Source organism: Helianthus annuus, chromosome 15 (assembly GCF_002127325.2).
Source record: "Helianthus annuus cultivar XRQ/B chromosome 15, HanXRQr2.0-SUNRISE, whole genome shotgun sequence".
Classification (NCBI taxonomy): Eukaryota; Viridiplantae; Streptophyta; class Magnoliopsida; order Asterales; family Asteraceae; genus Helianthus; species Helianthus annuus.
In genome coordinates this window covers 150660315-150685667 of record NC_035447.2, presented here as the reverse complement: position 1 = coordinate 150685667, position 25353 = coordinate 150660315, and the positions used below count along the sequence as shown (strand labels likewise).

The window sequence follows — 25353 nt, the reverse complement described above, 5'->3', positions numbered from 1 at the left end:
GATTGCGATTGCTATTCATCCTAACTAGACGGCATCGGGTTCTAAAGTACTATACTAGTTAAGGCGGGACCTTGCGAGTATAAGTCCTAACATATGTAACTAGCATCACGTGTAAATATGCATGACAGTTATTCGCAAGTGATAAACAATTTGATTGTATAATTCGTTTTGATAAGTTCAATTTGATAGGAACGTATGTTACACCCAAAATGCGATAAAAAGTGTTCGAGTATACTCATAGTCGGTGTTCAGCAAGTAAACACAACTTGGTTGGATTGACGGGAGCGCGTCTGAGATTAGCCTGATTACAGATTGATAGCGTAAGCGACGAAAGGTGCGTAAGACGGTGCGATAAATGGTACCTTGCACCAAGTGTCGGATAGCAATCTGATCGGATGGCAATCTGATCGGATGGCCAGTCGACCGGATGACAATCCATTCAGATGGTCATCCGATCGGGTGACCATTCAATTGGATTGTCATCTCGTTTGGTAAGGATGTGTTTCTGTATGATGGCTTTGAAGTTTTCGTTGTAGCATTTTGAAAACAGAGAAGTATCTCTACCCTTCAGGTCGATCGATCGAACGGTCATTCGATCGGATAGTGACTCGATTGGTGGGACACCTAGTGAGAACAAGTTCACAGCAGGGTTGTCACTCGATCGGATAGCAATCCGATCGGGTGGCAATCCGTTTGGTTGCTGACTAGCATTGAACATGTTGAAAATTGTTTAGGTGTTGAAGTTCCAAACGTTACATGGTAGGATGGTCATTCGATCGGACGGCAATCCGATCGGACGGCAATCCGTTCTACGTTCAGATCCTTGAAAAGTTGAATTTAAAAGTTTAAGTGTGGAACCAAGTGTAAGCCGATCGGGTGGCTGTTCGATCGGATGACAATCCGGTTGGATGGCAATCCGAACGGACGGCAATCCGTCCCAACGGCCTGATCGTCTTGTCACTTGTTTATTTTAAAAGTTTTGCAGCTTTGATCGAGACGGTGTGATAATGTGCTAAACAACAGAAACCCCATCAAGACCCAAGTGACCCGATCGAACAGGAACCACCCTAGTCCGTTCAGTAAACTGTTCGAGATGGTTGTTCATGTTTAACCCGAAATCAGTAGTCTATTTGATAGAAATTAGATCTTGAACCGACACATCACTAAGAAGGAGTAGAAGATCAGAACGAACTTCGATTCTATCGGTTTTGAGTGCATTGAGTGTAAAAGAGTTGAAAGAAAGTTAGAAACCATCTTTCAATCCCTTTTAACCATGAATATGTGTAGTTCTATGCGAAAACATTGTTTAATCTTGTGGAAATCCTTATGATCTGAGTTGTTCTTAGTGGAATGAGACCAAGACTCGAAGTTCATAAGGACTCCATGATGACATCACCCTAGAACACCTCAAATCCGTTGATTTCACGGTTAAAAGTTGAGATTCAAAAGAGGAAGTGATGAAGAAGTGTGTGTAGATCATAGAAGTACAAGATTTAAAGTAGAAACTTACAAAAATCGCGAGAAATCGAGAGAAAATAGCCCCAAAGCGCGCTGGTCGAGTGAGAGCTGTCACATCACTTAAACAGTGATGTGACAAGGCTATTTATAGGTGAAGAGGAGAAAGGTGATGGAGTGCCATGGATCGGATGGCAATCCGATCGGGTGACACCTTGATCGGATGGCAATCCGATCGGATGGCCATTCGATCGGTTGGTCATCCGATCGAGGGCATCCGGCGAGTTGCGTTTTGACGTTTCGTTTTATTCGTTAAGCATTGCAATAGTTTGGTTACACATTTCATACCCATATTCATATATTTATTATAATTAGTCACAAAGGGTCGTATAAATATCCACATTTCAAAGTCTGCGTTGCGATAATCGGGTTGTGCGTTTCGAATATGCGTTGCGTTGCGGCACATCGCGGCTATCGAGGAGGGTAGAATAGGTCCTCACTCAACGTCATCGTGAGTGTTAGTACGTGCGATGTGATGTGTTATAGCGATAAAGTATGCGTAATATGCGAAAATACTGCGAAGTAGCGATGTATTCAATATAGCCACATTATGATCTGAATCTCTGGTGCTAGGCGTAACGAGTAAAACGAGTAGTAACAACGCACGAACGTGCGGGTTGTTACAGCAATCTCATTCGAACTGGAAACGCAAGTTTATTTATGTTGTTGTATGTTAGTTATATTATTTATGTGACTATTATGAATCCATCGCAACGCTCAACACACGAAACGAAACATCAAAACTCAACTCACCGAAGATGTTCGATCGAATGACCATTCGATCGAATGGTCATCCGTGTGGATGACCATCCGATCGGATGGCCATCCGATCGAAATGCCCTCCGATCCATCACTTGTGCACCGCCTTTCACTCCTTCACCTATAAATAGCACCTGTCACATCATGAACAGTGATGTGACAGCTCTGGTGCGACCCTTCAACTTCTCAGGCAATTTTCTCTCGATTTCTCGCGATTCTTGTAAGTTTTCAACCCAAATCTTGTACATCTATCATCTACACACACTTCTTCATCATTTTCACCTTTGAATCTTCACTTTTCACCATGAAATCGGCTGATTTGAGGTGTTCTAGGATGATGTCATCATGGGGTTCTTATGAACTTCAAGACTTCACCTCATTCCACCAAGAACAACTCAGATGTAAAGGATTTCAACATGATCTAACACTGATTTCATCTAGATCTAAACATTTTCAAGATTAAAAGGATTGAAAGATGTTTTCATAACTTTCTTTCAACTCTTTTACACTCATGCACTCAAAACCGATAGAATCGGAGCTCGTTCAGGCCTTCTACTCGTTTCCTAGTGAAGTGTCGATCTGAGATCCGATTCCTATCAAGGAGATAACCGACTTAGCGGGTTGAACATGAAAGACCATCAAGGACAGTTAACTGGCCAAACGGGGTGATTCCCATCCGATCAGATAACTTGGACTTGGTGGGGTTTCCGTTGTTTAGAACGTAGTCATACCGTCTCGGCCAGACCGCAAACTTTTCAAACTTAACAAAATATTTCAAGTTTCAAACGATCAGGTTGTCGAACGGATTGTCGTCCGATCGGATTGCCATCCGATCGAATGACAATCCGATCAGATGACAGTTGGTCTTCAACACTTAAACCTTTTACAACATTTTCAATATACAACCAAACCCAACGAATGGACATTCGATCGGATGACCATCCGGTCGAATGACTATCCTGCTGTGAACTTGTTCTCCTGAGAAATGTCTCGCTTGGCGGATCGCCATCTGATTGAACGACCTGAAAGGTAGAGATACTTTCTCTGATTTTAAAATGCTACAACGAAAACTTCAAAGCCATAATACACAAACACATCCATCCCAAAGGAGTGGGAATCCGACCGAATGGCCATCCGACCGGATGACCATCCATCTGGATTGTCCTCCGATCGAATGACCGTCTGTTCGGATTGTCATCCGATCGGATGACCATTCGTCAATCAGTCATTCGTCACCGTTTAACGCACCGTTCCTGAGAAATGTCTCACTTGGCGGATCGCCATCCGATCGAACGACCATCCGATCGGATGACCGTTTGATCGAACGACCTGAAAGGTAGAGATACTTTCTCTTATTTTAAAAAGCTACAACGAAAACTTCAAAGCCATCATACACAAACACATCCATTCCAAACGAGTGGCAATCCGACCGAATGGCCATCCGGCCGGATGACCATCCGTCTGGATTGTCATCCGATCGAATGACCGTCCGTCCGGATTGTCATCCGATCGGATGACCATTCGTCAAGCAGTCACCCGTCACCGTTTAACGCACCGTTCATCGATTATGCTATCGTCCTGTAATCAGGATAACTTTCCAACACTCCCTTCAATCCAATCCAAGGCTGTGTTATTCATTTAACACAATCTGTGAGTATCCTCGAACCCCTTTTTGCTTTATGCACTTTTGGGTATTACATACGTTACTTATTCAAATCACAATTGACACACAATGTAAACACTTTTATACGCTGACCGTTATTGCATGTTATACGTGTTACTCGATGAATGCTTGTATGTTATGTTTACACAGTGATTGTTGCCTGACACCTTAGCAACGATAGTACTATAGTTTGGACTCAGCACCTGTCGTGGACAGGGGTTGTTAAGGGCTTTACTTCACGTGTCACAGTGGTGATATGTGTTGCGCATTCTACAACTCGCAGTCACGTCTGTGCATATTTCATTGTCCATAACCTACTAGCTTCACTTTACTACATGTTACATGTTGGTTACGCGTAAAACGATTTCGCTATCTATTATACTGTTAAACTTGTATGCTCACCTTTACACTATGTGTATTGACCTCTATTTAACGTATATGTGACAGGTGTTTGAGATGCTAGGATGCCTGCTTTTGTGGAATCAAGTAGGAGAGTCTAGAAACAAACAAACAATTTATGTCATGAGTTGTCGGAACAGTATTTTATTTGTCTATGAGATATTTGGTCTGTAATAAATGTTTTACTTTGGTATGTTATGGTATGGGACATAATATTAAATATCTGGTAATTTAGTTGTTATGGATTTCTCCTGGACAATCTGTTTCGCTCAGTCCCTCACCCCGATGTTTCCGCAATCGGTTGGGGTGTGACATTGAATATCCAGATTCACTTCATTGAAACTTTCAGTTAATTTCGAGAACGGTGAATTCGTTCGATCACCGTAATCATTGAATTCTTTCAATCATTACAACACCTTGCGGTGTCTGTATAAATTTGTAGCCTGAGCTAATCATAAACCCTAATCATATCAATTCATACGTCTTTCGTTCGACTCATCATTCAAGTAGTCTTGACACGATTATGTATAAGGACAATGTTACACTAAATTCAATGGTATTTTCGGTGTATCCCTACCATTTAAATAAATGTCACCGATTTCAGGTTTGGTAGTTGGCAAATCGTTTTTCATACTTCTATTTTCAATTGAGATTATTGAGGCAGAGTCTTCCTCAATTGACAATCAAAGTAAGTTCTCTTCTGACATCAAATCCTATTGTTTCTAAAAGTCATTATGCCTATCAAAAATCTCTTTTGATTTATTGAACTCAGTCACCTTGATGATTGTACCATTTCATCTCGTTCAGTTAACATCGATTCCTAAAACTAATATTTGGACCATTAAATTCCAATTATCCTATGATATATTTATATTTCATCTTTTGATTCTATCTTAGACATCTTGATATACTGTTTTTACTAACTTAAAAACGTGACGTAACCCCAAGAAGATATCGTAGCCCAAATCTCGAGGACGAGATTTAAAACAAGGTGGGGAGGATGTAACAACCCTCGAGAAACACCCCTAAACAATCCTAAATACACCCCGTATGCGATAAACGAACCCGTATAACCTTTATATTAATAAAAATCAAGAAAAACAAATAATCTGGGTCGCTCGCGGGCCGGACCCAGTTAGCCAAATGTTTCGCGGGGCGTGAGGCCATCACCTGAGCCGCCACGTGTCAACACTACACCTCGTGACTCATCAACCCTATGATCGAACTAAGCTCCCTCGCGGGCCGCGAAGGAGTTAGAAACGGGCGTCGCGGGCCACGCCCCGCCCCAATGTCAGCCTATAAATAGAAGCTGATGGTCTCATTTCAAATTGTTCAGAATCTCAATTCTCTCTCAACATTCTGTAGGCTAAAGTTATAGCCTAATACCCCTAATAAGCGAAGCTCTGCCTCGTTGTAAGTAATATAACCCTCAATCACATATTTGTTACCCTACACGACCGATCTAGGGCTCCGTAATGCATGTCAAGGCTCCACCTGACTCAGTCGTTGGAGTTCTGTCTCGTGTTACACCCGATTGATCTAGGACTCCATAATGCATGTCAAGGCTCTGCCTGACTCAGTCATTGGAGTTCTGTCTCGAGTTGTACGGATAATGTGATTTGGGTTATCTTACTAACACGTGTGCATTGTTTAATTTTAATAAATAAGAACCAGGAGAAGCAATAGGAAGCTATAATATTACCAAGAAGCCTGTAGAAACACCTAAGTCTATAAATATAAGTACATTCACTTTTTCTGACTATTAGTGAGTGCACTTTCTTTTTGTAAGTCAAAATGTTTTACCAAAACCTCAAATGTTTTCAAATACAATTACGGTGATTAAGTCTTTGTAATTCTACAATTGCTGCCAGTATTATGGGGTTTGTATACAGTAATTGATAACCTTCACAATTGGGCACGGGTATCCAATGTGTGATATAACCATAGTCACAGATCCGTCGAGTGACACGTACCGACCGAGTAATTGTGTAGATATAAACATTGTAATCGCCCTTAATACTGTAATGTGTAACAACTGATGCTTTACAAAATGGAATGTACTTGCCAGTATTTCTTGCTAATAAAATGTTTTTAAAACGCGTTTCAGGTAACTTAGTGAGAAGCCAATAAAAGCCAGCTAAAGAGCACTAACGGCTTAGAAAAGTGGCTATAAAAGTTACCTAAATAAAAAGGAGATCATGTTTACAATAATTAAGTATCCCTATAAATGTATTATCAGCAAAACTTGGGTTTTATCTCATTTATCTATTTTAAACATTTTGGTGTTTAACTCTGATAAAATATTTCCTAACTACAGTCTTGATGAAAGTTTTCCGCTGCCAAATTAATAAACACCGATACCATCTGACTGGTTCGCGGCTCTCGCTCCCAGGGTGGGGTCGGGGGCTATGACATCAGATCGGCACGGTCATGCCATCCAACGCACGGTCGTGCATCTCCGAGAAGTGGCCGGCACTACCAACTGCACTGGCAGTGCTTCCGAGAACAACAGACTGGTACAATCGTTCCACCCAATGCACGGACGTGCGTTTTCGAGGATTGCGGACACTGCTGATCGCACCGGCAGTGCATCTCCGAGCTTGGCCTGATCATCGGATCGGTACGGGCGTGCCAAAAGGTGCTGACTTCTTCACAGAATCTTCGTAATTCTGCCGTCTCGCTCAGAAAATACTCGTTTTCTTCATATTCTTGTTTGACACGCTGTTTGAGGCCTGTAAATAAAAATATACACGACTAAGTGTCTAATCCTCGGTTTTATGGCCGAAAACGCGTAAAATGGGGGCGAAATGGGGGAAAAAAGTATGTGTATTTTAGCGAATATCATACCCTTCGGGTGATCTGATTTAACTAAAAGATCTAGCTGGATTAGACCTAAAGAACATAACATGTAGAATTTAAAAAAATTACATACAAAACTTATCAATTTTAAACATTATCTCCTATAACAAAAACTAATGCCGGTAATAGTGTTTTCATATGGTTGGTTGAGTTGGGCGGCCACCTGCCACCCATTTTTTTGTTGCTAAATTACTTTTTTTCCCGTTTATATTTATACTCATGGCATTTCCCTATTGGCCCAACAAATTTACGATTTTATCCCATTTTAAAATTACGATTTTACCATCAGTTCAAAATTATGGTTTTCCCCTCATTTAAAAATAAATTTACGCTTTTGCTCCCAGCTAAAAGTTTTCAATTTTGCCCTCGGTTCAACATTATGATTTTGCCCTGTTTAAATTCACAGTTTGGCCATTAGGTTTTTCCCTTACAATAACGATTTTGTCATCTGTTCAAAATTATGTTTATACCCCCATTTAAATATAAATTTACGCCAGCTAAAAATTTCAATTTTGCCCTCGATTCAAAATTGCGATTTTGCCCCGTTTAAATTTGCAGTTTTGCCATTAGTTTTTTTTCCTCACACAGCCAAGTTACGATTTTTCCCTCAACCCCATTGGTCCATTTAATTTACGATTTTATCTCTGAAACAAAATTATGATTTCCCCCTCAGTTCAAAGTTATGTTTTCCCCATCGTTTTAATTTTTCTAGCAAAACTATAAAAGTTTTTTTGTTTTAATTGGTTGACTCGATTTAATTTTTTTTCGTCTAAAGGAGCTGTCTAATACGCGCTCATATTAGTCCTGAAAAATTACAGTTTTGCCTTGAGCCCAAAATTACGTCTTATCATCATTTTTGTTTTTTCCTAGCAAAATTATAACAGTGTTTTTTTAATTGATTGAGATCTATTCAGTCATCGCCCCGCAGGGCAGGGCATCAACTTGTTAAATACAAATTTGCAATTCACTCTCAAAAAAGTATTGATCTAAAGTAGTGGTATCTTAACCGGGTCGGGTGTAAATTCGGATTTTAAGATACCAACAACACCATCATAGCGCCGCTGCAAGGCGAACTTGACCTTCCGTCAAACTCTGTTTCTCTCTCTCCATCGAAGATTCCGTACCCTCAGGTTTGCATGTTCACTTCATCTTCTTCTAGGGTTTCCATCCTCAACATTTGATTATAGATTCTTATCAATTAGGGCTTTTGTTTACTCAAATCGGCTATCATGCTTCTTCCGATTGAATTTTCGAATTCATCCATTGATTTTTCGGTCGATGATCACCAATAGCATCGAATTATTGTTGATTTTACAAAATTCAGTCAGTAATTTGATATGCGTAGTGCTTAAAGAAGCTGTTTGTGTTCAAAATTTCAGAGTTCAAATTGTTTACGGATTTTAAGTTTTTAATTAGGTTTCTAAGGTTTTTGTTTGCATTACTGTTTTGAATTTGTTGGAGTAGTAATTTTCACAAGTCTTTTAGAAATTGGAGCTTGTTGTTTTGTGGAATTATGATTGTTTTTGAATCTTAGGGTTGGATATCACTAATTATGATTGGTTAGGGTTGCTAATTTATTCTGTCTTTGTTTTTAGGTAAAATCGTATACTACATTTAGTACATCCTTCAAGGAGTTAGGTTCTTTCATTTGTTGAATTTTGTTTGAGGAAGATGGCTGGGAGGAACCGTGGACCGCCACTTCCGATGAAAGGTGTCCCACATGGTGGAATGCCACTTATTCACGAGCCACCGTATGGAAGGAATCTAGGCCCGATGCCCCATCCTGCGTTGCTTGAAGAGATGCGCGAAGCTGAGTTTGCAAGGGCTCACAGACCACTCCCACCCCACCCTGCTATATTTGAAGAACGGTTAGCAGTTCAACATCAGGACATTCAGGGGCTGTTGGTTGATAATCAACGGTTAGCTGCAACCCATGTTGCACTTAAGCAGGAGTTAGAAGCTGCACAACATGAGCTTCAACAAACCGATCATCATGCTAGAAACTTTTTGATGGAGAAGGATATGCAGATGCGAGAGTTGTATGAGAAGTCGGCCAAAATGGAACATGATCTTCATGGGGTTGAAGGCATGCGGGGCGAGCTTATGAAATTGCATGCTGATATTAAGGAATTGACTGCCACTCGTCAAAAGCTTACTGCTCAAGTTCAGGCTATGTCTCAAGATTTAGCTAGAGCTAATGCTGAATTGCAGCAAGTTCCAGCACTCAAGTCGGAAATTGGAGGGCTTAGGCAGGAACTGCAACGTGTGAGGTGAGTTTTGATCTCTAAAAATAATTGTATTTTTGTGTTTTTGACATACCAATATACCGTTTAATTAATTATGCTGGGGTGTTAATGTTTATTCACTTTGTATCAATGTAATCTCACATGTTTTTATTTGTAGTTAAGGAACTTCGATAATAGCTACATGAAAAGTAAAATTCTTTAAAAAGCTCACACTTTATCTTTAAGTGATGACATTTTTATATCTTATGTAGGTGCAGAAGCCAAGAATGTTGGCTCGTATCAGTGTTTTATTATCTTTGATTTTAGTTTTTTTTTTCAATCTTTAACCATCAAATGGGACATTCAAGTATTTTTTAGTCAAATTGGGAACCGGTCAAATGGGTTGAAAGGGTCAAAAGTCCTCGAAAGTGTATTCCTAAATCTCTTTACGCAGATTATAAGAGTGATATGGTGTTATTGTTAATATATATTTTTTTGTAAGCATTTTTTAACACACTAATATGAAAAAAAGTTCGACAAAAAGTGTTTCGGGTCAATCTGACTTGACCTGTATTAAAATTGTCTATTTTGAACCATTAGCCAACCCACACATTTTGCCACATCTATCTTAAACCAGTACATGGGAAGTGCGTTTTCTCTCTCTTATATTTTTGAACTATAATTCTTGATATACGTTGTGTATGCATATACGCATGTATATAATGTATCAGAAATGCCATGATCTGTTTTTTATGCTACTGGGAACTTTGAATTTTGTTAATAATTTAATATGCGACTAGGATCATCTTTAATGGATGTTACATTTTTCTTATTTGTAGAATCACCATCTTATTTGATTATTACTTTTCTAAGTTTACATTACTTTGCATATGGATGCCTATTGATATGGTATTTTCTTCTTCAAGGGCTGCTATCGAACAAGAGAAAAAGGGGCATGCAGAGAACTATGAACATGGTCAAGTGATGGAGAAGAATTTACTCACTATGGCTCGTGAGTTGGAAAAGTTACGCGCTGAGATGGCTAATGCTGAAAAAAGGACACGTGCTGCAGCTGGGAATCCAAATCCTGGTATGTAAAACTACTTTCTTAATGCATTTTGATTTTTTTGATACAAGTCATACAACAATAAGCCGTTTTGGGTGTGTTTGGGATTGCTTATCGAAACTGGTTATCTGATTATTTGTGAGGGAAACACACTGTTTTGAATACACAATTTGACGTTGCTATTTCCAAACTGCTTATTTTAAAAAGCAATAAGCAGATAAGCTGTTTTAATAAGCAATTTCAAATACCCACATAAGGATCTAGTTTTGCATTTTAATGGTTTGCTTGGGTGTTTTTAAACAGGCTATAACACAAATTATGGCAATGTTGAAGCTAACTATGGAGTGAATCCGTATCCTGCTAATTACGGGATGAATCCTACTAATCAAATGAATCCTGTATGTATCTCATCCTTTTGAATTTTTTTTATTTGTGGTGTTGTTTGTCAGTTTGTGCGCTACAACACCCGATTGTCTTCGTTTTTGTTGTTTTTTACACGTTACTCAAGTGTTTGTTTAAAAAGAATCATTCTTTTTGGGGCTTAATGTTTTGTACTACTGTTACAAACTATCAGGTGCAGCCAGGTGCTGAAGGCTATCCTCAGTATGGACCTGGACCTGGATCGTGGGGCTCATATGATATGCAACGGGCTCAAGGGCACAGATAAACCATCTCATGCTAAGCTGTGGTCTCTTAGATTGCTTATCGGAGCAAAAGTATGGTACTCTGAATTGAAGTCTAGGTTTGTTTGAAATGTTAATCTCATGAGAGATATCTATTACTACATGCATATGCTATTTTGGATATTGTTGCTTTTCAGCAAAAGCTGGTAGTTTGTTTGAACTTAAATTGGCTTTTCATATTGTCGTAGTCCGTCTGTGTGTCATTTTAAGCATATGTTATGTCATCGTTTGGATTATTTTTCTTGACTTAACTCTTATTATTACTGAAATGTGGATGTGCAAGATCTTTTATAATAGAACTTCAGTATGTGTAGTGTGAATGTTAGAATGACATATATCCTTGATTAAAGCTTCAACTACTTAAAGCTGAGTTTATGTGCCGTATTGGTTTAACCTACCCCGAGTCTTTTTTTCTTAAGACCTATGAGTTAGCAAGGATGTTTAGTTAAGTATGGTGTCAAAACATTAAGCTTTTTTTAACACGTTTATATGGTGTCAAAACATTAAATGCCTTGGGAAATGCGGAATGGTTGTGGTGATTCTTGATTACCATTCCGGGTAACAAGTGTCTGGAGTTTCTTCTTAGTTGAGGTGAATTAGTGTTGCTAAGCTTATGAATACACTAACCGTCATGTATCTCTTAGAGATCAGAAGCTAAATATGCCAGCTAGGACTAAAACACTACACATTTGGGTGGTGAGGCTATAGAACCTCTTGGGTTTTAGGGCTATACAGTCACTTTGTGTTAAGTTTATTTGCATTTTTAGATACGAGGTTCTGTGCAAAGATTCAAGACATAGTTGTCAATAGCGTTTATGGCAGGCGCTGTAGCGAATAACGTCCAATTGTCCATGGCGGGCGGTGTAGCGAATAACGTTCAAATGTCCATGGCGGGCACTATAGCGTGGCGAGGCGGCCATATGCCGCTGCAAGATACTTAGTGACCTCCAGCAGCAAATTCTGACGCTGGTGCTGCTTTCTGCCGGAAACCAGTACGAAGAAGATAGCGAACCAGGAAGAAGAAGATAGCGGCTATAATGCGCGTTTTAGCCTTTTAGGGTTGTATAAGTTTAGGTATTTTAACATTTAACCCCTAGCACTAGTTCACCTTTAGTCCCTAAAACTTGTAATTTTTTACATAGAAAGTGTAAAATTAGTGTGTTTTTAAACACTTAACCTCTCTATCTTCATTAGTTTACATTTGGTCCTTAAACTTATAAATTTATGCACAAAAAGTATAAAATTAGCATATTATATTATATATATATACACACATACACTATAAATACCTATTTTTTTATTTATTTATTCTACTACCTTATCGCTAAACATGAAATGGCGGGCACTATTTTGTCACTGTCGCTACATAGCGTATAGGTAGCCTGTCGCTATGACCGCTATTCGCTACTGACAACTATGATTCAAGATGCTGCATTAGATCAGTCATGTCTGTGTATGTGTGGTGATGTAAAATTCTCCATCGTGTGTTGTGCATCATTGGAAAACAAAGGAAATGTTGATTATCATATACTGATCATAAGTTTACTTTAACAAGTGTTCAAGGCTCAAGAGATCACACTGCATAATAACTTGCTCCGCAGGGTTTAATGGCTCTAGGAGGATCGAGTAATCTCAGCTTTTAGAATATACTAAATTATTATTTGCTTTAATCTGTCTTCTTGGATGTGTTTAGTTCCGTGTATGGCGTACTTCATCATCGACACTGCATAATACCTTGCTCCTTATTGAAATGGTAATATTAGGGTTTTCTTGCTGCCTTGCAGCTCAGCACTGTAGGTAACTGATCCTTTGTTAATGTGTTCCATGATGAAACTTTCATCGTTTGCTGCTGGATTAATATGCAGCAGCAGTAATCAACTCCATTATGTTGGGCAGTTTTTTTTTTTTTTTTTTTTTTTTTTTTTTTTTTTTTTTTTTTTTTGCGTTTTGAAGACAACATTTTCCATCTTATCTTGTCATGTATGTACATTATAAACCGTAACCATTTTTCTTCTTCCATGTATATCTTTTAACCATCATTCACAACCACTACAATTCTTCCCTTTTTCTACATTGGCCATGAAACTTGGCCTACTTCCTTGCCTTTTGTATTAATTAGTTATAGTTAGTATCATGACTGTTTTGAGTCATGAAAGGTGGTAATATAGGAAGAGTTGACTTTTGTTCACACAAATGTACTTGGTGCAAATACAAAGAGCATTGTGGAGTAGGGTAAAGATCAACAAGCTACCTTTATTAGACGGGTGTGGCGTCAGTTATTTGCACTAAAAACAGTCTAATGGCAAGGCCTCAACGGACATTGTTGACTGCATGATGCTACAATATTTGGAGTGAAGGCGCATGGGTTTCACAATCAAGTAAGTCATGAAATTTTGTGAGCAAATCAGTGTTTCCTGTTTTTTTCTTTCTGGGTTTTCATATTAATATCTAGAGGATATTTACTTTTTCTTTAGACTAGTACATAAATGTATTTTTTGTATATTTTTTAGTCTGACCTTTGTCTACTCTGGAGGCATAGAAATTAGTTTGTGATGAAGTTACTTAGGTCTGTTGTGTGTGTTGTGGATGTGAGGGGTGCAACGCGTTTCTGAAAATGCGCCCGTGTGTGCAACACTTCATCGATGATGAGGCGGAGCGTTTACATGAGGCAATGCAGAGGCTGAGGTGTGGAGCGGCTCGAGGCTGCACTTCTTGCATTGTGTCAGAATATATTTAGACCAGGAAGCAGTAATGTTGCAGTCTTGAGTGTGATGGCTGAGAGATGAGGGAAATGTAAACAAAACCTTAGAAACACTACTAACCTCTTATTTGTATGGCCTCCTGATATCTCTTTAGGTTGCTTCATGAACTTCTTGTACAGTAAGTTGAGTTAGTTGTTTAGTGATTTTCTGCATAGACTAGTAGACTACTTGTACGGTTGTACCTAGGTATTACTTCGAGTTGGGTTTTTTTGTTGTACATAAAGCTTGTTTGGTTGTAAATAGAGCTATTTATATGCATTTATTATAATATTTTATTTCTTGGTGTTTAAAGATTAAGAAGTAGTATTTATTAAAATATGTTACTTCTTAGCTATCGCCTGACGACTCGGCAGGACCTAAACATCTCGGAGCGCCTCACACTTTTTAATACATAGTTATCTACCCTTTCTAATTCTGACAAATTTTCTTATTACTATAATTACCTGTCAAAAAGTGACTAGTGTTTTTAGTTGTGGCCTGTGGGTGGGTAACTGCTTTCTATAAAAGGGAGTCAAGTTGCTGCTGTTAGGGATATAGTTCAACTTTTAAGATTTAACATAAAAATCCTAAATCTAGACCTGATTTTCTGATCGACAACAAACTTTCTGTTTTCTGGAATTTTGTTTCTGTTTTGCATAACAGTTGCAATACTTTTTTATGTTCATACTGGATAGAAGGCTGTGTTTTATTTTGCTTTATGGCGAATACGTTTATCTATTATAAACCATATCCAACTCTAGATTACAAGCAAATTTGAACTTGGAAAGGAAAATCAGGAGATTAAGTGCTCTTAACTACATTTGTGCTGCTATGTATAAACTCGAGTCATGGTGGCAATTTATGGAAGTCATAAGAGAGTTCGACCCACTGACGTGAAAGCAAGATTATGTCTTTCGTTGGAGGAAGCTTCTCAGAATTTGGCATAAAGAGATATCAAGGTTTATCTGCAGTGATCTGTTCTTATAGAGAATTAGAGTGTTCGGAAACTGAGCCGTTGCGATCCATTACATTGATATTTATATACGAACACTTCTGTAACTATAGCTGTAGCAAGACATTGGTATTTAGTAGTCTACGATATGTACTAATATGATTGGTTGATTTAAGATAGTGTGAGATATATTTTCCAGAGCCTTGGCCTTAAAATGCCACATAAGGATCTTGTTTTTTAGTTTTCCTGCTTGGTGAGGATAAATTATATTGTACTCTTGTAGTATGGTGTTTTTGTTGGCTTACCGCTTTATGTTAGGTCTTGCCGTCTTGGCATAATCTAACTGTTTGTTTTGAACTCATGATGGTACTTTATTTGTTTGTTGTTTCCAAAAATAAGTTTTGCATGTGCATACAATGCATTATATCCATTATTCAATTTATTCAAATTTTTGACATTTGGACTCATGTCTCAGGCGGGAAATATCGGCTATGGAAAACAACACACTTTCTGGATTGGCCTTGACAAAAGGAAATATTTTAAAGGTGATTACTACTTACTATAGACCTTGTAGTATCATGTGTTTGTTTTTTCATGATTTGTTTATTTTCTGTTTTCTGTTTAAATAAGCGAAATAGTAACTGACAAAAGATAGCGTCTTTGTGTGGTACAGTTTTGTGGCTGACTGCCTGACAACTATGGCTACATGGGCAAAACTCATGGTCCAAGTGCTTAAGTGCAAATAGGTACGGATTTGGGTTTCCATACTTCTTTTTCTTTAACTTTTCCAACTTCGCCTAGAAACTGAAAATTTTGACCACTAGATGATGACATTCACGTAGGTGAAATGATTATTTCAGGTGAATTAGAGGGATTTGGTATCTGATGACTTTTGTAGTTTTATTGTTAGCACTCTTGTTTAAATTGCCATTCATTACGACAATAAGATACACTTTGGCATCACGTTTCAGATAATGATTTCCTAAAATCCTGATAAGATATTTTTCTAGATTCTTTTGATTACTCTTTCTAGTATGGGCATGATTACACCGTGGCAAATTGGACAGGTTAGGTAACGGGTCAAAATAAGTTTTGCATTCAATATGCTTACAAGAGTGGTGACATTTTTTTAAGTGGCCCATTCTTACTTTTCTTATGTGGTGAGGATGTATTTCCTTACAATATGATGTTTTTATGGCTTACCGTTTTATGCTAGGTCCTGCATGGTTAAAAATCATTAGTTATGCCTTGTGTGTTGTCACGTATATAACCAGTTTTATAAGTGCTAAGCCCACAAAAAATCTGACTTTTTGTAAGTGGTGTGTTACATATGATTACACTTACTGTATTATTACAATAATAATCTTAGCTTTCAGAAGTAGAGTAAGGTTATCGTACAAATGGGCTTAACATACTAAACGTGAGAAGTGAAGGAGGGAATTTATTTTTGAAAATTTATTTCCCATCTTGCCAAGCACGTATTTTAGTCCCAGAATCTAAAAAAAATATTTTTTTTTTTGTGTATTTACATTAGTAGAGTAATTATGTAATCGCTCTACACAACTTTTTTTTTGTTTTTTTTTTACATTTTGCAACTAAACATCATGCTTAAGTAGAGATGGAAGAAAAAAAAATCTTCCTTCACTTCTTATGTTTAGTATGTTGAGACCCATTTGTATCTGATCTTTACCTTTTAGAAGTATATCCAAAGGGGATGTTGCATCCACAAAAAAAGCGCATGTTTAAGACCAAAAAAGTGCCATAATAACTGGATATATGATAGGCATAAAAACCTATATGATTTTTGTTAAATTGAAGTTCGAAAAGTAAAAGAAATTCTGTTTTTGATTCCACATTGCTTCACATAAATGGGAGGCAGTCAAACATGGAACTAGGGATAGTAAAAGAACCCGCACACGAAACATCCGTGACAGGTATGGGGTTAATAAAAAAATGCGGGTTTGGATGTATGGTATTAGGTGATACCTGGCACAATTGCCCGAAGTCATAAACCCGTATGGTGGATACACAAACAATATACCTGAAAAATTTTAATCTTATTTTTTATTTTTCCTTGACCCTTGTCTAGTGATGCTTCATTCTACTAGCTTCATTATGTGGAAAATGAACTTCTCTGTTTATGATATTATGTATGCTACGAAGCATGAACTTATCTTTTTACGATTTATCCAATTAATCTCTAAACTGAAGTGCTTGCTTCATCTGCACCCCTATGTTGTCAAAAGCGCAAAAAGCGCGCGCCTAGGCGTCCGGGCGCATCGAGGCGCACCTATAGCGCCTGGTGGTAGCCTAGGCGCAAAAATGGGCTTTTTTGAAAAAACGGTGCTGAGGCGCAAAAAAACGTTGTTGAGGCGCAGGAAAAAAGGGTAAAACAGCACAAATGACCATTAAAAACGAAACCAAGTGAGTACAAAAACTGCCCCACGCGGGCCCGGATTTTCGGAGCTGCATTCGTGTCCGCAGGACGTGCGGGCACGCACGAGTTCAACCAAATTCCAGCTCAGAAACTCATTTTGGCATATATAATAGTTTTTTTAATTTTATATGTGGAATCTTATTTATTTTCAAAGCATGACATATTTTTTATATATATATTTTTTCTCTATGTGCGCTTTTCTTAAAAAAGCCGACGCTTTTTTTGCGCCTTGCGCCTAGGCTTCGGGCGAGGCCGATGCGCCTCGCCTGCGCCTTGGGTCTTTGACAATGTAGCTGCACCCGAGGAAGAAGATCGTCTCGCCTGTGTTCAAGGCTCCTAGGCACACCCTAGACCTAGGCCTCACCTGAGCATGGGTCCTCTCTTGACTAGTAGTTAAGAGAAACATGTACTTTTTTCATAATTTCCAGTATTCTGGATTAATTTTTGCACTCTTCCCTCTTATCAGATGAGGGTTACTGCAGGAATGTTGCTCCTGAATGCTTCCATGGTTAGGGCTGTAAACGAACCGAACGTTCAGCGAACAGTTCGTGAACCGTTCGGCGGGAAGTTCGTTTATGTTCGTTCGTTTAAGAAATGAACGAACACGAACAAGGAATTTCGTTCGATTAGTTAAATGAACGAACATGAACAAAGGTCTCGTTCGTTCAATTGTGTTCATGAACGTTCGGTAAGGTGTTCGTGAACATTCGGTAAGGTGCGGGAAGTTCATTTATGTTCGCATGTTTGTGTTTTAATGAAAGATTTTTGTACTTTCATATATTTTATCTATACTTTTTATATTATTAAACTTATATTTATTTTATTACCCTAAGAATTAAACTTGGAAAACCCTGTTTTACCTTGTTTATGCACCATTTCCCTTTCATTTCTTATTATTTACATTGACGCATACGATCGATCTCCGTTCGACACGTTCAAGTGCTACTCTCTAGGCCATCCACCTTTATCCTTCGTCGCATTCGTCAAATTTATTTGTGTTCGTGAACCGTTCGTGAACACGCTCATTTCCCTAATGAACGAACACGAACATAAAATCTCGTTCGGTAACTGTTCATGAACCGTTCGTGAACACATTTATTTCCTTAACGAACGAACATGAACAAGGCCTTGTTCGTGTTCGTTCGGTTCGTTTACAGCCCTATCCATGGTTGGATTCTGTCTCGGTCGTTGTATAAATGCTCTTCATTCGGCCCTACGTCGTGACGTCATGACAAACTAAAAAATAGAAGGTAATTGACAAATATATTCAATTTTTTTTTTTTATATCATGAACAGTTTTTTACATTTATTTTAAATGACATGAATCTGAAAATACATTCTGTTTCAGACACCAAAACAAAATAATAAAGTATAATGGAACTTGAAACCACCGGACCCTTTTAGTTGAGTTTAATCAATTGCCCATTTGTCAGCAGCACCATGGATCTAGACCGGACCCTTTGGGCCGTCTGCAGTGGTTGGCTCGACTAATCTGTCATGTCTCGGCCCTACGAAGTAAATCAGGAAAATCGTCATAAAAGAAGTATCAATACGATGGAAGAATGGTCTCGGAAATGGATATGAATAACTGGAAGAGAATGCAGAAGAAGATGATTAGTATGAGTGAAGAAGCTGCCATTGTTGCAGGTTCCCTGTTGTTGGATTATAGCTATATATTGTTGGAGATGCAACTTGTTTGTGAAAAATTAAAATAAAATTAATATGTGTGGATAATGTTCTTCGGTGTAAAGCCAACTAGATTGTGGGGGCATGTAATAATAAAGGCATTTATAGTCGTCACATCCATTTCCAATTGCTAAAGGTATTCCTCATATAAATCAAGCTTACCAAATGATGATAGTGATTCAACTAAATTGACAACGCACGATTTTATATATATACTAGTATTAAGCCACTGCGTTGCAGTGGTTGTCATAAATCTGTGTTAAGTAGTAGCAATACTATACCATTGTCAGTGACCACCAACACTGGAAAAGCTCGTAAAAACAAAGTAAATAAAAAGGGGAAAAAAATAACGTCGAGCAAAAAGTAGACGTAAAATCTTTGAATCACGCACGCTTGTTGCTGAAAAATTAAACTGAAACGTAAAACATAGAAAAAAATAACTAAGTCCATCTAGGACCCGTGTGTTGGACGAACTTGTCAAACACAGAAAAATAGATTCACACGACGGGCCAGTCAAACGGGAAAAAAACATACGAAAAAATGGTGAACCCCACACGCACGTTGCGGTGCGTTAACTTACATAATTTAGAATGAAACGGAAAACTTGGGAAAGATGAAAAGGATGGTGAACCAAAATTGAAATAAAAAAGAGTTGGGATTAAATTGTAAAGGATGAAAAACTTTGGGTTAAAAGTAAAAAAAAACAAAGGGTCTAAATTGCAAATTTGAAGTTATTTATTAATTTTAGATAAAGATAAGGATAAAAATAACTGATATCTATATATTGGTTACTAGTATTAAGCCCCTGCGTTGCAGTGTTTGTTGTAAAACTATGTCAAGTAGTATCAATCCTATATCAGTGTCATCGACCACCAACACCGAAAAAGCTTGTAAAAAAATTAAATAAAAACGAAAGAAAATAATGCCGAGCAAAAAGCAGACGTAAATCTTTTGAATCACGAACGCTTATTGCAGAAAAATTAAACCGAAACGTAAAATATAGAAAAAAATAACTAAGTCAATCTAGGACCCGCGCGTTGGTCGAACTTGTTAAACGGGGAAAAATAGATGTGCTGCTATGGGCCAGTCAAACGGGAAAAAATATACGAAAAAAATGTTGAACCCCACACGCACGTTGCGGTGCATTAACTCACAAAATTTAAAACGAAACGAAAAACTTAGGAAAGATGATAAGTATGGTGGACTAAAATTGAAAATAAAAAGAAGTTGGGATTAAATTGTAAAAGATGAAAAACTTTAGGTTAAAAGTAAAAAAGACAAAGGGTCTAAATTGCAAAATTGAAGTTATTTATTAATCTTAAATAAAGATAAGGATAAGAATAAATGATATTTATATATTAGTTATTAATATTAATATGAAAAGAAATTTATTAAGTAATTATAAATAAAATTTATGAGGTTGAAGAAGAGAATGCCATGTGTCATTATTTGGAGTCTTTTATTATAATTTAGATTAATTAATATTAATATTAAAAGAAATTTATTAGACAAATATAAATAAAATTTATGAGGTTGAAGGAGAGAATGTCATGTAGCATTATTTGGAGTCTTTTATTATAGGTTAGATATAGGGGAAGGTTCATTGGGGAACACTAAAAAAGCGGGGAACAATGGGGAACCAACTCAAACGAACTCCGATTGCACTCATTCCAGTGACGTTGGAACCGGCTCGTCGAACCCTAACTAAGATCTCTTAACCCTAAACCCTAAATCCTAACTCCTAAACTCTAAGGCTAAAAAATAAGGCTAAAACCTAAGCTAAACCGTAAAATATAAACTATAAACCCTAAAAGCTAGACCCTAAAGGCTAAACCTAAAGTTAAACCCTAAACACTGATAAGGATGAAATTTGGGGGAAGATGAAGAAATTTGGGGAAGATGAAATTAAATCTGGGTCTTTAATAATGTAAAGGGATATTTATTTTAATTAATTTAATTAATAATATGTTATAATAAATTAAGATGGACCATTTTGCCCCTAAGGAAAAAGACAAAATAACCAGACTTTATTATTCAAATATCAGGTAATTTGATTTTTAGACTAAAATGACAATAAAAGTGAAATCACAAGGACTCAGATTTAAAAGGTTTGAGATTTGGACTAAAATGACAAAAGTGACCAAATCTCAGGGATCAAAATGACAGTTTACTCAATCTAAAATCAATGAACTAGAATCGTTTTTACTCTTACGTTGTCCTTGTATTTGATCTTAATGCTAGAGCACAGATCTGTGCCAAGGTTTCAAATGAAAAGGATATAGGATTTTTATCTAAAAATCTTCGATTAATCAATTTTTAAGAAATTCTATTTTGGAGAATTGAAAACGGTTATAGTTGCACTTTAGATAAATTTATCTATTCTCATCTTGAAAATCGCCAGAGATTGTCGTAATTTATTACGACCAATATTCCAATCCAAATAGGTCGATCATGAAACACATGAATTGGACTGATCCATTAACCACATGGTTAGAACTCTGCCATTTGTCAAAACCATATCCATACATTCCACACCACCAAACTCATCTCATTCACAAGGCCCAAACTACTGTAAACTCATCTAATCAAAACAATGGCGGCGTCTCATTCTTTAACTTCCACCAATTTCAGACTCCCACTTAACAACTTATCCTCCAAACCCCAGTTAAATTCTGCTAATCGATTGGAATTCAGTCTACCCACCACCAGAAGTTGTTCATCGATTCGTGCTATGGGTTCTTCCTCTTCTTCATCGCAAAAACCAGACACAACTAATCAACAAGGTCTCTCTCTCTCTCTCTCTCTCTCTCTCTTTCTAGGTTATTTTTTTTTTTTTTTTTTTTTTTTTTTTTTTTTTATGATCATGTTATTAAAAGACAAACAATCAATCAATCAATCACACATATTTGATCAATTGCAGAGACAGGAAACAGGGATTATAAATCTGTTAGTGATCAAGAATGGAAGACAAAGCTAACCGGAGAACAGTTCTATGTAACTCGACAAAAGGGAACCGAGAGGGCCTTCACTGGGTACGCTAACTTCTTTTTTTAGAGGGATAGCTCCCCAGCCCTAACATGTGTAGAAATGAACTAGTCATAATAAGTAAATGGATTGGAACTCACATTTTCCCTAACTGTATGTTTAGGGAATACTGGAACACAAAAACCCCTGGGACTTACCATTGCATCTGCTGTGACACTCCACTATTCCAGTAAGTTATCTAACATACAAACAAACAAACAAACAGTTGACATTTAATCGATTCTTGACGGTGGTTCATGTGAAATGCCATTTTCGACTTTCTCCATACATTATGTTTATAAAGGCAAATTGGAAATAAATAATCCCACCTAACTCAAACTAGCGGATAATAATCCCAAGTCAGTTATGGCCAATAATAATCCGAACTGGTCAATTCTTTCTTGTAAAATAGTCCCCTGTTAAAATAGCTTAACGGTGTTAAGTTTTTTTTTCCGAATTACAAACCGATGTTTTAGGGCTTTTGATCAGAACGAGGATACGAGTCAATTGATGTAAAACTTACCTCGAAATTGTGCTCGGAATGGCTTGATTTTTGTTAATTGGAAGTTTAAACACCCGAATTGAAGCATCATTTTCGTGGGTTGGGGCAGGTAAGTTTTACATCAATCGACTCGTATCCTCATTCTGATCAAAAGCCCTAAAACATCGGTTTGTAATTCGGAAAAAAACTTAACTCCGTTAAGCTATCTTAACGGTGGACTATTTTACAAAAAAAAGAAATTGACCAGTTCGGATTATTATCGGTCAATAACTGACTTGGGATTATTATCGGCCAAATTGAGTTAGGTGGGATTAGTTATTTCCAATTTGCCGTTTATAAACGCACACTTATTAATCTAATTACGCCCAGATACATTAACGTTTATAAAAAAGAGTTGTTTCTTTAAATACATCAACACCATACTCAAGTTAAGGATAATAAAATGCTCGAATCAATGGTATAACTGTTAAAAAAAATAGTAAGTGTATAAAAGTTAATTGCATTTTAAAAAATGTCACGACACACGTCAATTTAATTAAGAAATTCGCATCTAACATATTAGCTATTGATTTGGCTATAAGTCTCTAGATCAAATAAGTACCGCCTCTATCGATTAGTATTATTATTCTGCGATTATTGTTCGATGCTGACACAGGTTGTTGGTTTTAAAGGTCAACCACTAAATTCGATAGTGGAACGGGTTGGCCATCGTATTATGAGCCGATAGGAACAAATGTGAAGTCAAAACTCGATCTTTCAATCATATTTATGCCCCGACAAGAAGTTTTATGTGCGGTTTGTGATGCTCATCTTGGTCATGTGTTCGACGATGGACCTCCGCCCACCGGAAAACGTTACTGCATCAACAGGTATATGATTATTCTCATTAAATAAATTTGTTATCTTTGTGTTATGAACTTAAACATATGGAGTGAATGTGTGTTTGTTTGTGCAGTGCTTCCCTGAAATTGAACCCAAAGTAAAAGACAAGATTGTTCAGTGTATAAGAAAAACTAGTTGGTGTGTGATCAATGTATTCTTCATTTCACATGTATCTTTTTGCAGTCCATAATACATATACAAACGGTTATAAAAATAAGTAATGTTTAATACGAGAATGTATCAATATTTGAACATTCCTACCTATAAATTGCTTTAATGATGTTCAGTGTGATTGATTTAGTTTTTTATATTTGGTAAATTTGATTAAGAGGGGCGGATCCATGGGTGTTTTGGGGGGTTCCCAAGAACCCCTCAGTTTGGAACAAATAGAAAAAAATAGTGGAAACTTTGTATGATTTGGAAAAAAATTACTGAGAATTAGTGAAAATCTGCTAAAAGGAACCTTGTGCATCAAATTCTTGGATCCGCCACTGTTGATTAATGAATTTTATCTGGTGGTTTTTTATTTATATAATTTGGTTTAGAGTTTGAAACTTGGAGCCGATTGTTTACCTTTATTATTTACAAACTAGGTTAAAACCCCATGTATGAAATGGGTTGAATGAGTAAAACATGGTTTTATTTTTGTTATTTTGAATCTGTGAGATCACATGTTAAGGTTGATAGGTTCCCATTTAATCTATATGTGTTGAAACAATGGTTAACACAAAAGGATAACCAAGAGGGTCGTTTCACTTATGGGGTTCAACCTCTTCTCTTGCTCGTGTCAAAGGCCCGAGATCTGCAAAACAGTAAACACCGTTAGTCTCGTTAAGAGGGGAAAAAGGGGGTTTTCCCTCTTAACCAGGCTCCGGCGTGAGAATAAGTACTGCTCTGAGATGAATAAAACAGTGTGTGTATAGAGTGAGTAAAGAGAGCCAAGATCCTTAACCTGAATGATGAAGGGTTCTATTTATAGCCGGAGGGTGAAGAAGGAGGAAGCAGCTGTGCCAGCTGTGGGTGCGCGCCAGCTGTCCGACCAAGGGGAATATCCTCTTGGTCTGCTCTGTCAGGGACGGCATAGTGGTACACGTGGCGTCCCTGCATTCGACGGTGCTGGGTACCTCGTACTGGTCATGTCAGCCCTGCTTCCTGGATTGTCGCAGGCCCATGTGGCTTCCTGTGTATGGTGCCACGTATTGTCCTTGATGTTGGGCGAGGCATCTTTGATGCCAGCCGGGCCTTATCCGGGTGTCTTCTGGAAGCTTCTAGAAGATCCAGATGATGTGGATGCCTTGTGTGTATGGAGGTGGTGTGGTCCCTGCCATGTAGGCAGGGAATTGGGACCATACCTCTTCAAGTCCCCCCAGTCCAGTGTGCCTTCTAGCTGAGTTTATCGTCTAGGAGGGATTCTGGACTTATGAGAGTTGCTTTTCTCTGCGTTTCGTTAAAAGGGGGTCGAATGGACGTATGCCGCATGGGTTTTGGCCCTTTGAAAAGTTGAGCCAAATGGACGCATGCCGCATGGGTTTTGGCTCTTTGAAAAGTTGAGCCAAATGGACGCATGCCGCATGGGTTTTGGCTCTTTGAAAAGTTGAGCCAAATGGACGCATGCCGCATGGGTTTTGGCTCTTTGAAAAGTTGAGCCAAATGGACGCATGCCGCATGGGTTTTGGCTCTTTGAAAAGTTGAGCCAAAAGGCCGCATGCCGCATGGGTTTTGGCTCTTTGAAAAGTTGAGCCAAATGGACGCATGCCGCATGGGTTTTGGCTCTTTGAAAAGTTGAGCCAAAAGGCCGCATGCCGCATGGGTTTTGGCTCTTTGAAAAGTTGAGCCAAAAGGCCGCATGCCGCATGGGTTTTGGCTCTTTGGAGGTTTCTTCTGTTGGAAGTTTGGTGGTTATGGGGGCGTGTTTGGTGTGACCGTCTGACGTCTCTGTCCTGTCGGAGGTGAACAGTTG

The 25353-nt window shown here is 37.9% G+C and overlaps 2 protein-coding genes across 12 annotated transcripts; both read left to right on the top strand.

Moving 5' to 3' along the window:
* The first annotated feature begins 8171 nt into the window (after nt 1-8171).
* On the top strand, nt 8172-19112 carry LOC110912923 (protein FLX-like 1). Of its 10 annotated transcripts, none has more exons than XR_004880673.1 (9): nt 8172-8325; nt 8791-9465; nt 10347-10510; nt 10790-10884; nt 11061-11202; nt 15338-15407; nt 15536-15608; nt 17766-18549; nt 18736-19112. XR_004880673.1 is itself a non-coding variant. In XM_022157760.2 (5 exons), the coding sequence occupies exons 2-5, from the start codon at nt 8867-8869 to the stop codon at nt 11151-11153; spliced, it is 951 nt and encodes a 316-aa protein (XP_022013452.1). In that variant the 5' UTR covers nt 8172-8325; nt 8791-8866; the 3' UTR covers nt 11154-11438. The 10 variants fall into 10 exon arrangements, 1 of the variants encoding a protein (XP_022013452.1); XR_002578268.2 differs by having other exon boundaries at nt 18648-19112; XR_004880674.1 differs by having other exon boundaries at nt 15518-15608; nt 18648-19112.
* A 2321-nt stretch (nt 19113-21433) lies between these two features.
* LOC110912922 (peptide methionine sulfoxide reductase B1, chloroplastic) lies at nt 21434-23673 on the top strand. Of its 2 annotated transcripts, XM_022157758.2 has the most exons (5): nt 21434-21768; nt 21906-22017; nt 22134-22199; nt 23183-23380; nt 23467-23673. In XM_022157758.2, the coding sequence occupies exons 1-5, from the start codon at nt 21579-21581 to the stop codon at nt 23492-23494; spliced, it is 594 nt and encodes a 197-aa protein (XP_022013450.1). In that variant the 5' UTR covers nt 21434-21578; the 3' UTR covers nt 23495-23673. The 2 variants fall into 2 exon arrangements, with proteins under 2 accessions (XP_022013450.1, XP_022013451.1); XM_022157759.2 differs by lacking the exon at nt 22134-22199 and having other exon boundaries at nt 21446-21768.
* Nucleotides 23674-25353: the final 1680 nt, after the last annotated feature.

Coding starts and splice junctions, on each gene's coding strand:
- LOC110912923 (XM_022157760.2), top strand. CDS start 8,867: ATGGCTGGGAGGAACCGTGGACCGCCACTTCCGATGAAAGGTGTCCCA. Junction 9,466..10,346: donor CAGGAACTGCAACGTGTGAG/GTGAGTTTTGAT, acceptor TTCTTCTTCAAG/GGCTGCTATCGAACAAGAGA. Junction 10,511..10,789: donor AGCTGGGAATCCAAATCCTG/GTATGTAAAACT, acceptor GTTTTTAAACAG/GCTATAACACAAATTATGGC.
- LOC110912922 (XM_022157758.2), top strand. CDS start 21,579: ATGGCGGCGTCTCATTCTTTAACTTCCACCAATTTCAGACTCCCACTT. Junction 22,200..23,182: donor TGTGACACTCCACTATTCCA/GTAAGTTATCTA, acceptor TTGGTTTTAAAG/GTCAACCACTAAATTCGATA. Junction 23,381..23,466: donor AAACGTTACTGCATCAACAG/GTATATGATTAT, acceptor TTGTTTGTGCAG/TGCTTCCCTGAAATTGAACC.